The sequence below is a fragment of the Pristiophorus japonicus genome, chromosome 13 (genome assembly GCF_044704955.1).
Source record: "Pristiophorus japonicus isolate sPriJap1 chromosome 13, sPriJap1.hap1, whole genome shotgun sequence".
Taxonomy (NCBI): Eukaryota; Metazoa; Chordata; class Chondrichthyes; family Pristiophoridae; genus Pristiophorus; species Pristiophorus japonicus.
In genome coordinates, this window is record NC_091989.1 from 90,441,328 (window position 1) to 90,453,702 (window position 12,375).

A 12,375-nucleotide genomic window follows, 5' to 3' on the forward strand; every position below is an offset into this window, starting at 1 on the left:
AGGTTCATCGCGAGCATCTCCTCTGTCCAGGCGGAAGAAAGAGTCGACTCCTCAGAGGAGCCTCCAGCCTCTGAGGGTGCACCGTCACCAGACCACACCCAGCACCAGCGCAGATAACCACACCTCGATGGGTCCTAAGCGAGAGAGTAGTGGTGTCACCTGGTATCTCACAAGTCACAAATGAGGAAGAGGAGATGGTGGAGACAGGGACAGCAGTGGAGACTCCTCGCCGGAGGGTGCAAAACGCTCTCAAGCTCAGCTGCATGCAGATGCTGAACCTCGGGGGCCATTGAAAAAGAGGGCGATCCTGGAGGTGCAGGAAAAGTGTAGGAGGCTGTGACAGGTTTTGTGGCTGCGATGTCTGCAAATGTCACAGGTGATGGTAGGCTCTTCTATGGAAAGGATGGCCACCTGTATGGAACAGGTAATGCACCACTCACATGAGCACATGCTATCTATGGAGAACAGATGGCAGAGGCTCATAGACCTGTCTAGGAGGGATGCCAACATAGACTTGGGTCCTCATGGCCCCACTGCTGTGCAGCAAGGTGCTCTCCAGCTGCATGCAAGCAGGGATGTGCAGGTGGCCCATGAGAGGATGATGGTGAGAGGGGACATATAAGTGTGGGCTCCTCTCAAAGCATTCACACTTCTCCCCCGTTGCCTCCCCCTCAGTCAGAGCCCCAGATGCTTCCTCGGATCGCGATGGCCGAGTCTGCCCCTGCACAGTTGCAGGAGGAGCAGACTTTGGCGGGGCCATCACAGGCTCTAAAACCCAGAGGACGTGCACCAAAAGTAGTCACAGCAGGGAAGTGATCAGGCTGTCTCTACCTCTGCCGAAGCCACAGGGGTTGCACCTCGTAAACGCATGCATAAGAGAAAAAAGAGACAGAAGTAGATGCACAAGGGTAAGCACATGTGTGTTTAAAGAAATGCTAAAGAAGTGCTAAGGTTCTGTTATATCACATATAAAACTATTTATTTTCACCACTTTCATGTCCATTTTTGTCTGCTACTTTAGAAGTGCTTAGTGAGTTGGAGTGAATTGTGAGACATAACGTTACCTCCAGCATTGGTCAGTGTGAAAGGAATGGCTTGGTCATTGCAGGGATGCTTTATGGTGTTGTTGGGGGGATGGGAACCTGACACAGCATGTGGCAGATATATGGGTGTAATGCAGGAAATTATGTAAATCTGGCCATGGTGAGCCATTCCTGGCCTCCTGGACAGCAATGTGCTCGGGTGCTGCTGGCATCTGGACCTCAGGTTCCTCCTGCTCCTCGTCTTCCAGCTGATGCTCCTCTTCTCCGAAGAGGGTGTGCACTCTGCGCCTTGCTCCTCACTGCTAATCCTCGTTGCTGCTCTATGTTGAGCAGCGTGCAGCAGACGACGATGATTCTGGAGACCTTGTACTGAAGAGTTCCTCCAGATCTGTCAAGGCATCTGAAGAGCATTTTCAACATGCCTATTGTTTGCTCTGTGACGCATCTGGTGGACATGTGGCTTTCATTATAACGCTCCTCGGCCTCCTCAAGAGTGTCTTCAGTGGATAGCCCTTGTCTCCAGGCAGCCAGCCGGTAAGTATGTTTGGTGGTGCGAAGAGCTGAGGGAGGGTGGACTGGCACAGGACGAAAGAGTCATGATAGCTGCCATGGAATTTGGCTTACGTACATGATGATCTTTCTATGGTTGTACATTGAGGGAGTGGAAACCCTTGTGGTTGACAAAGACTCCTGGGTGATGTGGGGGGGTGCCCTGATGGCCACATGTGTGCAGTCGATGATACCCTGCACCAGTGGGAAGTCAGCCAGAGCCGCAAAGCCAAGCGCCCGCTCGGTAACACTGGTGTTATCAGTGTCAAAGTTGATATAATTAGCTGACTTGTCAAACATATCATCAGTGACCTGTATGATGCATCTGTTGGCAGCCGATTGCGAGATGTCGCAAATGTCTGTTGCAGATTCCTGGAAGGAGCCTGAGGTGAAGAAGTTGAGGCGCTGGTGACTGTGACAGCATCCACCAAGGCATGTCCACCATGTCCTCTGCGCTGCAGGTCTTGCTCCAGCAAGCTGCAATTGTCTGTCATGACCTGGTGCGATAGCCTGAGCCTCCTTTGGCACTGCTGCTTAGTCATGTTGAGGAAGCTCATCCTCTGCCTGTATACCCTGTGTGGGGGTATCGCCTCTGGAGCAATGCAGTCCTGCGCTGATGCTCTGTGTCCTGTGGAGCATCAGGTCATTGAGGAGAAGGTTGGTGATGCTGTTGTTGGTGCTGCTGGTGTTGGGGCTCATCCTGGTCCGATTTTGAGGACCAACATGAGACAGTATAAATGGCACCCATGCTGATGTACTAGATGGCAAGTCAAGCAGAGATCAGAGAAGCAATCTGGCAATGGTGTGATAGATAGTGGCAATGAGGTGAGAGTGGCTTCCAAATTTGCAGAAAAGATTTACAAACTGTACACACCGAAATCTGTACTCAAAATGCACTCAGCAAGAGTCTTTCCCTTAGGCAAGTCAACAGGTGTCATGCATGAGTATCTATTCTGCTTTCCATGTTCTGCAGTAATGACCTCGATCAATGGCTACTGCGCCTCTGCCTCAGCTTGACAGACGTGGTTCCCGAGCTGCGTGATTCCCGTGGTCATGCAGTGAAATTCAAAAGACCTGGTTAAAAATACTGTTAAGGGTCTGACAATATGGCTCAGAGACATGGACCATATACAGTCGACACCTCAAATCGCTGGAGAAATACCACCAACGATGTCTCTGCAAGATCCTGCAAATCCCCTGGGAGGGCAGACGCACCAACGTTAGCGTCCTCGACCAGGCCAACATCCCCAGCATTGAAGCGCTGACCACACTTGACCAGCTCTGCTGGGCAGGCCACATTGTTCACATGCCCAACTCAAGACTCTCAAAGCAAGCGCTCTACTCGGAACTCCTACACGGCAAGCGAGCACAAGGTGGGCAGAGGAAGTGTTTCGAGGACACCCTCAAAGCCTCCTTGATAAAATGCAACATCCCCACTGACACCTGGGAGTCCCTGGCCAAAGACCGCCCTAAGTGGAGGAATTGCATCCGGGAGGGCGCTGAGCACCTCGAGTCTCATCGCCGAGAACATGCAGAAACCAGGCGCAGGCAGTGGAAGGAGCATGCGGCAAACCAGTCCCACCCACCCTTTCCTTCAATGACTGTTTATCCCACCTGTAACAGAGACTGTAATTCCCGTATCGGACTGTTTGGTCACCTGAGAACTCATTTTTAGAGTGAAACATAGAAACATAGAAAATAGGTGCAGGAGCAGGCAATTCGGCCCTTCGCGCCTGCACCGCCATTCAATATGATCATGGCTGATCAAGCAACCTCAGTACCCCACCCCTGCCTTCTCTCCATACACCCTGATCCCTTTAGCCCTAAGGGCCACATCTAACTCCCTTTTGAATATGTCCAACGAACTAGACTCAACAATTTTCTGTGACAGAGAATTCCACAGGTTCACAACTTTCTGGGTGAAAAAGTTTCTCCTCATCTCGGTCCTATATGGCTTACCCTTTATCTTTAGACTGTGACCCCTGGTTCTGGACTTCCGCAACATCGGGAACATTCTTCCTGCATCTAACCTGTCCAGTCCCGTCAGAATTTTATAAGTTTCTACGAGATCCCCTCTTATTCTTCTAAATTCCAGTGAGTATAGGCCTAGCCGATCCAGTCTTTCCTCATATGTCAGTCCTGCTATCCCGGGAATCAGTCTGGTGAATCTTTGCTGCACTCCTTCAATAGCAAGCATGTCCTTCCTCAGATTAGGAGACCAAAACTGCACACAATACTCAAGGTGTAATCTCACCAACTGCAGTAAGACCTCCCTGCTCCTATACTCAAATCCCCTTGCTATGAAAGCCAGCATGCTATTTGTTTTCTTTACTGCCTGCTGTACCTACATGCCTACCTTCAATGACTGATGAACCATGACACCCAGATCTCGTTGCACCTCCCCTTTTACTAATCTGTCACCATTCAGATAATAATCTGCCTTCCTGTTTTTGACACCAAAGTGGATAACCTCACATTTATCCACATTATACTGCATCTGCCAAGCATTTGCCCACTCACCTCCCTGCATCCTCCTCGCAGCTCGCACTACCACCCAGCTTAGTGTCATCTGCAAACTTGGAGATATTACATTCAATTCCTTTGTCTAAATCATTAATGTGTATTGTAAATAGCTGGGGTCCCAGCACTGAACTCTGAGGCACCCCACTAGTCACTGCCTGCCATTCTGAAAAGGACCCGCTTATTCCCACTCTTTGCTTCCTGTCTGCCAACCAGTTCTCTATCTACGTCAATACATTACACTCAATACCATGTGCCTTAATTTTGCACACTAATCTCTTGTGTGGGACCTTGTCAAAAGTCTTTTGAAAGTCCAAATACACCACATCCACTGGTTCTCCCTTATCCACTCTACTAGTTACATCCCCAAAAAACTCTAGAAGATTTGTCAAGCATGATTTCCCTTTCATAAATCCATGCTGACTTGGACCAATCCTGTCACTGCTTTCCAAATGTGCTGCTATTACATCTTTTAATAATTGATTCCAGCATTTTCCCCACCACCGATGTAAGGCTAACTGGTCTATAATTCCCTGTTTTCTCTCTCTCTCATTTTTTAAAAAGTGGGGTTACATTAGCTATCCTCCAATCTGTAAGAACTGATCCAGAGTCCATGGAATGTTAAAAAATGACCACCAATGCATCTACTATTTCTAGGGCCATTCCTTAAGTACTCTGGGATGCAGACTATCAGACCCTGGGGATTTATTGACCTTCAGTCCCTTCAATTTCCCTAAAACCATTTCCTGACTAATAAGGATTTCCCTCAGTTCCCCCTTGTAGCTCGACCCTCGGTCCCCTAGTATTTTCTGGAGGTTATTTGTGTCTTCCTTAGTGAAGACAGAACCAAAGTATTTGTTCAATTGGTCTGCCATTTCCTTGTTCCCTATTATGAATTTACCTGATTCTGACTGCAAGGGACCTACATTAGTCTTCACTAATCTTTTTCTCTTCACATATCTATAGAAGCTTTTGCAGTCAGTTTTTATGTTCCCTGCAAGCTTACTCTCGTACTCTATTTTCCCCCTCCTAATTAAACCCTTTGTCCTCCTCTGCTGTATTCTAAATTTCTCCCAGTCCTCAGGTTTGCTGTTTTTTCTGGCCAATTTATATGTCTCTTCCTTGGATTTAACACTTTCCCTAATTTCCTTTGTTAGCCACGGTTGAGCCACCTTCCCTTTTGTATTCTTACGTCACACAGTGATGTACAAATGTTGAAGTTTATCCATGTGATATTTAAATGTCTGCCATTGCCGATCCACCGTCAACCCTTTAAATATCGTTCTCCAGTCTATCCTAGCCAATTCACATCTCATATCGTCGAAGTTACCTTTTTTTAAGTTCAGGACCCTAGTCTCTGAATTAACTGTATCACTCTCCATCTTAATGAAGAATTCTACCATATTATGGCCACTCTTCCCCAAGGGGCCTCGCACGACAAGATTGCTAATTAATCTTCTCTCATTACACAAGACCCAGTATAGGATGGTCTGCTCTCGAGTTGGTTCCTCGACATACTGGTCGAGAAAACCATCCCTTATATACTCCAGGAAATCCTCCTCCACAGTATTGCTACCAGTTTGGTTCGCCCAATCTATATGTAGACTAAAGTCACCCATGATAACTGCTGTACCTTTATTGCACGCATCCCTAATTTCCTGTTTGATGCCATCCCAATCTCCCTACTACTGTTTGGTGATCTGTACACAACTCCCACTAACGTTTTCTGCCCTTTGGTGTTTCGCAGCTCTACCCATATAGATTCCACATCATCCACGTTAATGCCCTTCCTTACTATTGTGTTAATCTCCTCTTTAACCAGTAACGCTACACCACCTCCTTTTCCTTCCTGTCTGTCCTTCCTGAATATTGAATACCCCTGGATGTTGAGTTCCCAGCCTTGGTTACCCTGGAACCATGTCTCCGAGTGGAAGCAAGTCTTCCTTGATTTCGAGGGTCTGCCTATGATGATGATAATTAATGAGCTCAATGAGGTCGCCCGCCTCTGCCGTTCGTGTCTGTGCCGCGCTGGCAAATGTGCCTGAGTTAAAGACGCGGGGACGCGGGATCCCGACGCACTCCTATTTTTTTCAAATTTTACTCCTGACCCACCTCCAATTCCGCACGCACGGCAGCATGAAAATTCCGGCCCAAATAGGCTCAGTAACAACATGTACAAATACATACACTGAAAAGCAAGTCTGAAAGTTGAGAGCTATACTTACAATCTGATCTCGCCTGTTGACAGGGCACTGGTGATCCACAGGAGATCCAAAGTCTTAAAGGGAACCAAGACAAAGCTGACGTTTGCTGGGAGATTTTTTGCACTCTCAGGGTACATGAAGTGGTGAGTTGTGCGGCTGCCTACATCTGCTTCAAAGCCGACCGTTGGAGCTTGGTTCATTCTGTAACAGATGGGCACTTTGAGTTTACTAATTATAACTAGAATGCCTGTCTCAAAACTCTGAATATAAGCCAGAGGAAGACTAAAGGTGGAGCAAGATAGTTCAGACATAAACCTTCTCGCTGCCAAGTTTGTTTTGGAATCAAGTTTAGGGATTGCCCCCAGTCACTCTGTAGTGCCTTCACACCCTCCTCTTGCCCTTCCTACATTCTCCTCCTCTCCCCTCCTCTCTCCTTCTCCCTTTCTCTCTCGCTCTTACTCATCCACTCATCTTTCATTCTCCTCTTCTCCCCCTCTCTCCCATTCCTTTCCTGCACCATTCTTCAAACCTCCCACCTACTCCCTTCTCCCGTCCTTATTTTCAATACCCTCCATGGCCTCGCTCCTCCCTATCTCTGTAATCTCCTCCAGCCCCACAAATCCCCCCTCCCCCTCCCCCCGAGATGTCTACGCTCCTCTAATTCTGCCCTCCTGAGCATCCCTGATTATAATCACTCAACCATTGGTGGCCGTACCTTCTGTTGGCCTCAGCCCCAAGCTCTGGAACTCCTTGTCTAAACCTCTCTGCCTCTCTCCCTCTCTTTCCTCCTTCAAGACGCTCTTAAAACATATCTCTTTGACCAATCTGCTCTAATTTCTACTTATGCGGCTTGATGTCAAATATTTATCGCATAATACTTCTGTGAAGCATCTTGGGACATTTCATTACGTTAAAGTTGCTATATAAACACAAGTTGTTGTTGTTTAGTGTGCCTTATTCCCCCTCCTAACCTGTAACTCACTCCCAGGGATCCATTATTCTATGTATAAACCATGTGAACCCCTCAATTAGATTCCAGCCTGTAACTCATTCCAAGCATCTGTTATTCTATATATAAACCATTACACCTCTCAGATAAATTCCAGCCTACAATCACTCCTGGGTGCTTATTATTATTCTGTATAAATAAACCATCCTAACATTTTGATTAGATTGCAGCCGTAACTCATGCTGACGTATCTGTTATTGTTTGTTTAAATGTCTTGATTAATTTTCAGCTTGTGACTCACACACATGTATCTATTTAGAACATTAATGCACATTACATTGGATAAATCTATAGTTTAGCATGATTATACCTTCAAGTATATAAGAATGAAAGAATACGTGCATAATAGATTGAAGGAAACACGGATTGAACATGACAATTGCCCACGTTCCCTTGACAACAGAAATAAAGAAAAGAGAGAGGAAGAAGGAAGGAACACGACCCTTTGCTGAAGTAGGCAGGAAACTGTGCATTTCGTGAAAAGGGGCACAGCTGAACCATTAATCTGTCAATTTTCTGTGCCTTATGAGAAATAGCGATAACCTAGTTTCCACAGAAACGTCTCATCTTGAAAAGATACTTTTTGAGCTTGAAAAGGCTGCTCTTTGTTGATTTTGAATAGGGAGCCTTTATAAATGTTATACGCACTGACCTGGTGCAAACTCTCTTGGGTACTCTGTTCTCTCCACAATGGTTTAGATCATCACTACTATATATTCTGCAAATTTCCACTACCTCCCCAATATTGGGAAATCGCTTGTGGGTTCATGTGTGTGTGTGTGTGTGTGTGTACGTGTGTGTATACGTGGATGTGTGGGCGTGTGTGTGTGGATATGTGTGTACGTGGGGTGTTTGTATGTGTGGGGGGGGGGTGTGTGTGTCGGAGGGGTGTGTGTGGGGGGGGAGTATGTGTGTGTATGTACATGTGTGTGTATGTGTGTACGTGGGTGTGTGTGTGTGGGTGTGTCTGTGTGTGTGTCTGTGTGTGTGTGCGTGCGCGTGGGTGGGTGTGTACATGGGTGTGCTTGTGTGTATGTGTGTGTATGCGCGTGGGGGGTGTGTGTGTGCGTGTGCGTGCGTGCGCCCCCCCCCCCCCCAACCCCCTCTGTGTCCAAACCTTGGCCTGGAACAGTGTTTTTGTGACTGGGACTAAGGGATCCTGCGCCTCTTTGTGCTGGAGGATGAAGCTATGATCAACCCTTTTCATCTTCGGGCTACCACCGATTGCTCAGTCCAAAAGGGTGCATTTCATGATACACTGTTGAGGACATGCAAGGCGAACTGGATTGCACATGCTTCAACATTAAGAAGCCAGAATAGAGTTGCTAACCCTCCACAATTGCCCGGCAGTCTCCAGGGGAATTGAAGATTAACTTCCAGCACACTGCTGCAAGTAACACCGGGAGAAAAATCACAGTACCAACAATAAATAAAATGATGTTTTTTTAATGTTCTTTGAATACTTTTGTTTTATTAGTTATAGAAATATTGGAAATTAGTAAAAAGGCTGTTTGATTATGCAGGGGATAACTGTCTGCTTCAAAACTGGCCAGGACCTAACCCATTTTTCCCTTCCTCCTTTTATTTTCTCTTCTCCTCTGCATGTTCCCCTCACATCACACACCATTCTCTGGCAGCCCTGGCATTCAACCCAGCGAGCTGATGCACGCAAGTCAAATGTTGGAACTGCAGAGCTGCCACCCCAGGTATTCTCTACTACTTTGACTCGCAAGCAAGGAATAGAAATAAAGGACCCTAGTGTTACGCTTTTCATTTAGAAACGCTGTTAATTAAAGCTTTGCAAACAGACTCGCACGATGGCATCACTACTTTGGCAACTGCAACGTAAAAGGGACACGTTGCTATTGGTAACGACCGGAGCTGTTCCCTGCAAGCTTTAGCTACATCTCAAACAAGTCAAGCAACACAGATAAATGGCCAGGGCTTGCCACTTCCAGCAGCTTGGGAGGAAATTCTGAGTGATTCATCCTTGTTTGCTCTCTCATTATTTGCTGCACCTGATGTCTGTGTCTTGTTGCTGCACCAACACTTTTAACTTGTGCTCACTGCAGTAGGACAGTTTCCATAAGTAGTCTCTCATGAACTGAAATTTGAGCCCTTATACCTGCCATGAGTGAGTTATCTTCTACGAGTGTAATAATTACATAGAATGACATAGAAATTACAGCACAGAAACAGGCCATTAACTGGTCTATTATTCCTTTATTGTTGTATGGTCTCCCACCTTCTACCCTGTAAAGTCCTTACTCTACAGTATGAAACCACACGAGGTACATTCTGGGGACAATGTCACTCTGTGACCTTAACTCTTTATTCACAGGACTCCAAAGACGATGACCCTGCGTGGGACCTCCCTTTTTATACCTGTGTGATCAGGTAAGGAGTGTCTCCCACAAGTTCACCCCTTGTGGTCAAGGTGTGCATCTAGGTTGAGTGTATACAGTAATACAGTGGTGTTACATTGTGGTTACATACATGACATCACCCCCCCTCCCCCCCAAAAGTCTTATTGGGATCATAGGTTTAGTCTTTCAGGTGGTCTACGCTCCCTCGTGGAGCGCCACAGTTGGGACTCTGGTTGTTGGACACTGACGTGAGTGTCTGTCACCTGTGGTGATTCCGGCCTGTCCGGGCTGACCGCAGGGACTGTGCATTCTTCTGATTGCTCTTGTTGCTCGTTCACTGGCGGTGTTGTGAGCTCCATCTCATGGTCTTCTTCAGGTTCCTCTGTGTCGATGCTGAACCTTTTTTTTACTTGGTCCAGATGCTTACGGCATTTCTGACCATTGTTGAGTTTTACCACGATGACCCTATTCCCCTCTTTGTCAATTGCAGTGCCCTCAAGCCATTTGGGTCCCATGGCGTGCTTGAGGACGAATACAGGATCATTTATTTCTATACATCTCCCCCTCGAATTACGGTCATGGTATTTGTTTTGTGACTTGCGCTTGCCCTCAACTATGTCGGTCAGGACTGGGTGAATGAGGCACAACCGAATTTTGAGTATCCGTTTCATTGGTAGCTCTGCGGGCGGGACCCCCGTGAGCGAGTGCGGTCGGGATCTATAGGCCAGCAGGAGTCGCGATAGACGGCATTGTAGGGAGGGTCCTTGAATCCTGAGCATACCTTGCTTAATGATTTCGACCGCACGTTCCGCCTGGCCATTGGAGGCCGGCTTGAACGGCGCAGTCCTGACGTGGTTGATGCCATTGCCCGACATAAACTCTTGGAATTCGTAGCTTGTGAAACATGGGCCATTATCACTAACCAGGATGTCCGGCAAGCCATGGATTGCAAAGATCGCATGTAGGCTTTCCACGGTGGTGGGTGACGTGCATGAATTCAGAATGATGCACTCGATCCATTTCGAGTACGCATCTACCACAATAAGGAACATCTTTCCCATGAACGGGCCCGTGTAGTCAACATGAATGCGTGACCATGGCCTGGTGGGCCAGGGCCATGGGCTGAGCGGGGCCTCCCTGGGGTCATTACCCAGCTGGGCACACATCGTGCATCTGCGAACACAGTGTTCCAGGTCTGAATCAATTCCAGGCCACCAAACGTGTGACCGGGCAATGGCCTTCATCAGCACAATGCCTGGGTACTCGCTGTGGAGTTCCCTGATGAATGTCTCCCTGCCCTTCTGGGGCATAACTACCCGGCTGCCCCATAGTAGGCAGTCGGCTTGGATGGAGAGCTCATCCATCTGTCTGTGGAACGGTCAGACCTCCTAAGGGCATGCTCCGTGTGCGGGAGCCCAATCCCCAGTCAGGACACATTTCTTAACCAGGGATAGGAGGGGATCTCTGTTTGTCCAGGTTTTGATCTGGCGGGCTATGATGGGGGAGCCTGCGCTTTCAAAGGTATCGACAGCCATGACCATCTGGCGCTTTGCTCTGCTGCCCTCTCAGTGGTGGCCAGTGGAAGCCTGCTGAGCGCGTCAGCGCAATTTTCAGTGCCGGGCCGGTGCCGGATGGAGTAGTCATAAGCAGCCAGCGTGAGAGCCCATCGCTGTATGCGAGTTGGCATTGATAGCCTTGCTTCTGACAACAGGGATATTAATGGCTTGTGGTCCGTCTCTAATTCAAACTTCCTACCAAAGAGGTACTGATGCATTTTTTTTACACCATAGAAACATGCAAGCGCTTCCTTCTCGACCATCCCATATCCCCGTCCTGCTTGAGAGCGCGACCTGGAGGCATAAGCCACAGGTTGTAGTTGACCCTCAGCATTGCCCTGCTGCAACACGCACCCAACCCCATAGGACGATACATCACATGTCAGAACCAATTTTCTACAGGGGTCGTACAGGGTCAACAGCTTGTTTGAACAAAGTAGGTTTCGCGCCCGATCAAAAGCCCGTTCCTGACAGTCCCCCCAAAACCAATCGCAACCCTTACGCAGGAGCATGTATAGCGGCTCCAACAATGTGCAGAAGTTCGGCAGAAAGTTCCCGAAATAGTTCAACAGTCCCAGGAATGAACGCAACTCCGATGTGTTGCAGGGCCTGAGTGCTCGTCGAATCACCTCTGTTTTGGATTCGGTGGGCCGAATCCCATCTACCGCAACCCTCCTGCCCAGAAACTCAACCTCAGGAGCTAAGAACACACATTTAGACTTCTTGAGTCGCAGGCCTACCCGGTTCAGTTGGCGTAGCACCTCCTCCAGGTTGTGGAGGTGTTCCTCGATGTTTTGACCCGTGATGAGGATGTCGTACTGGAATACGATCGTTCCAGGAACGGAAAAATCGCGGCCGCTGATCGAATGCCAAACGGGCACCTGTTATAAACGAACAGTCCCTTGTGCGTGGTGATGGTGGTCAGTAGTTTAGATTCGTCGGCCAGTTCCTGGGTCATATAGGCTGAAGTGAGGTCCAACTTGGTGAACAGCTTGCCGCCTGCCAGCGTGGCGAAGAGGTCCTCCGCTCTCGGGAGCGGGTATTGATCTTGTAGGGACACCCGATTGATGATGGCCTTGTAGTCGCCACAGATCCTGACAGAGCCATCCGCTTTTAGGACGGGAACGA

General features: G+C 48.1%; 1 protein-coding gene across 4 annotated transcripts in view; it reads right to left on the reverse strand.

Annotated features, from left to right (window-relative positions):
* The window catches only part of st3gal2 (ST3 beta-galactoside alpha-2,3-sialyltransferase 2), a 468,108-nt gene that overhangs the window by 43,214 nt on the left and 412,519 nt on the right, over window positions 1-12,375 (reverse strand). For all 4 annotated transcript variants that reach the window (XM_070897754.1, XM_070897757.1, XM_070897756.1 and 1 more), the window contains one exon: window positions 6,338-6,517. In XM_070897754.1, the coding sequence (XP_070753855.1) occupies window positions 6,338-6,517 (180 nt within the window). The remainder of the gene's footprint in view (window positions 1-6,337; window positions 6,518-12,375) is intronic.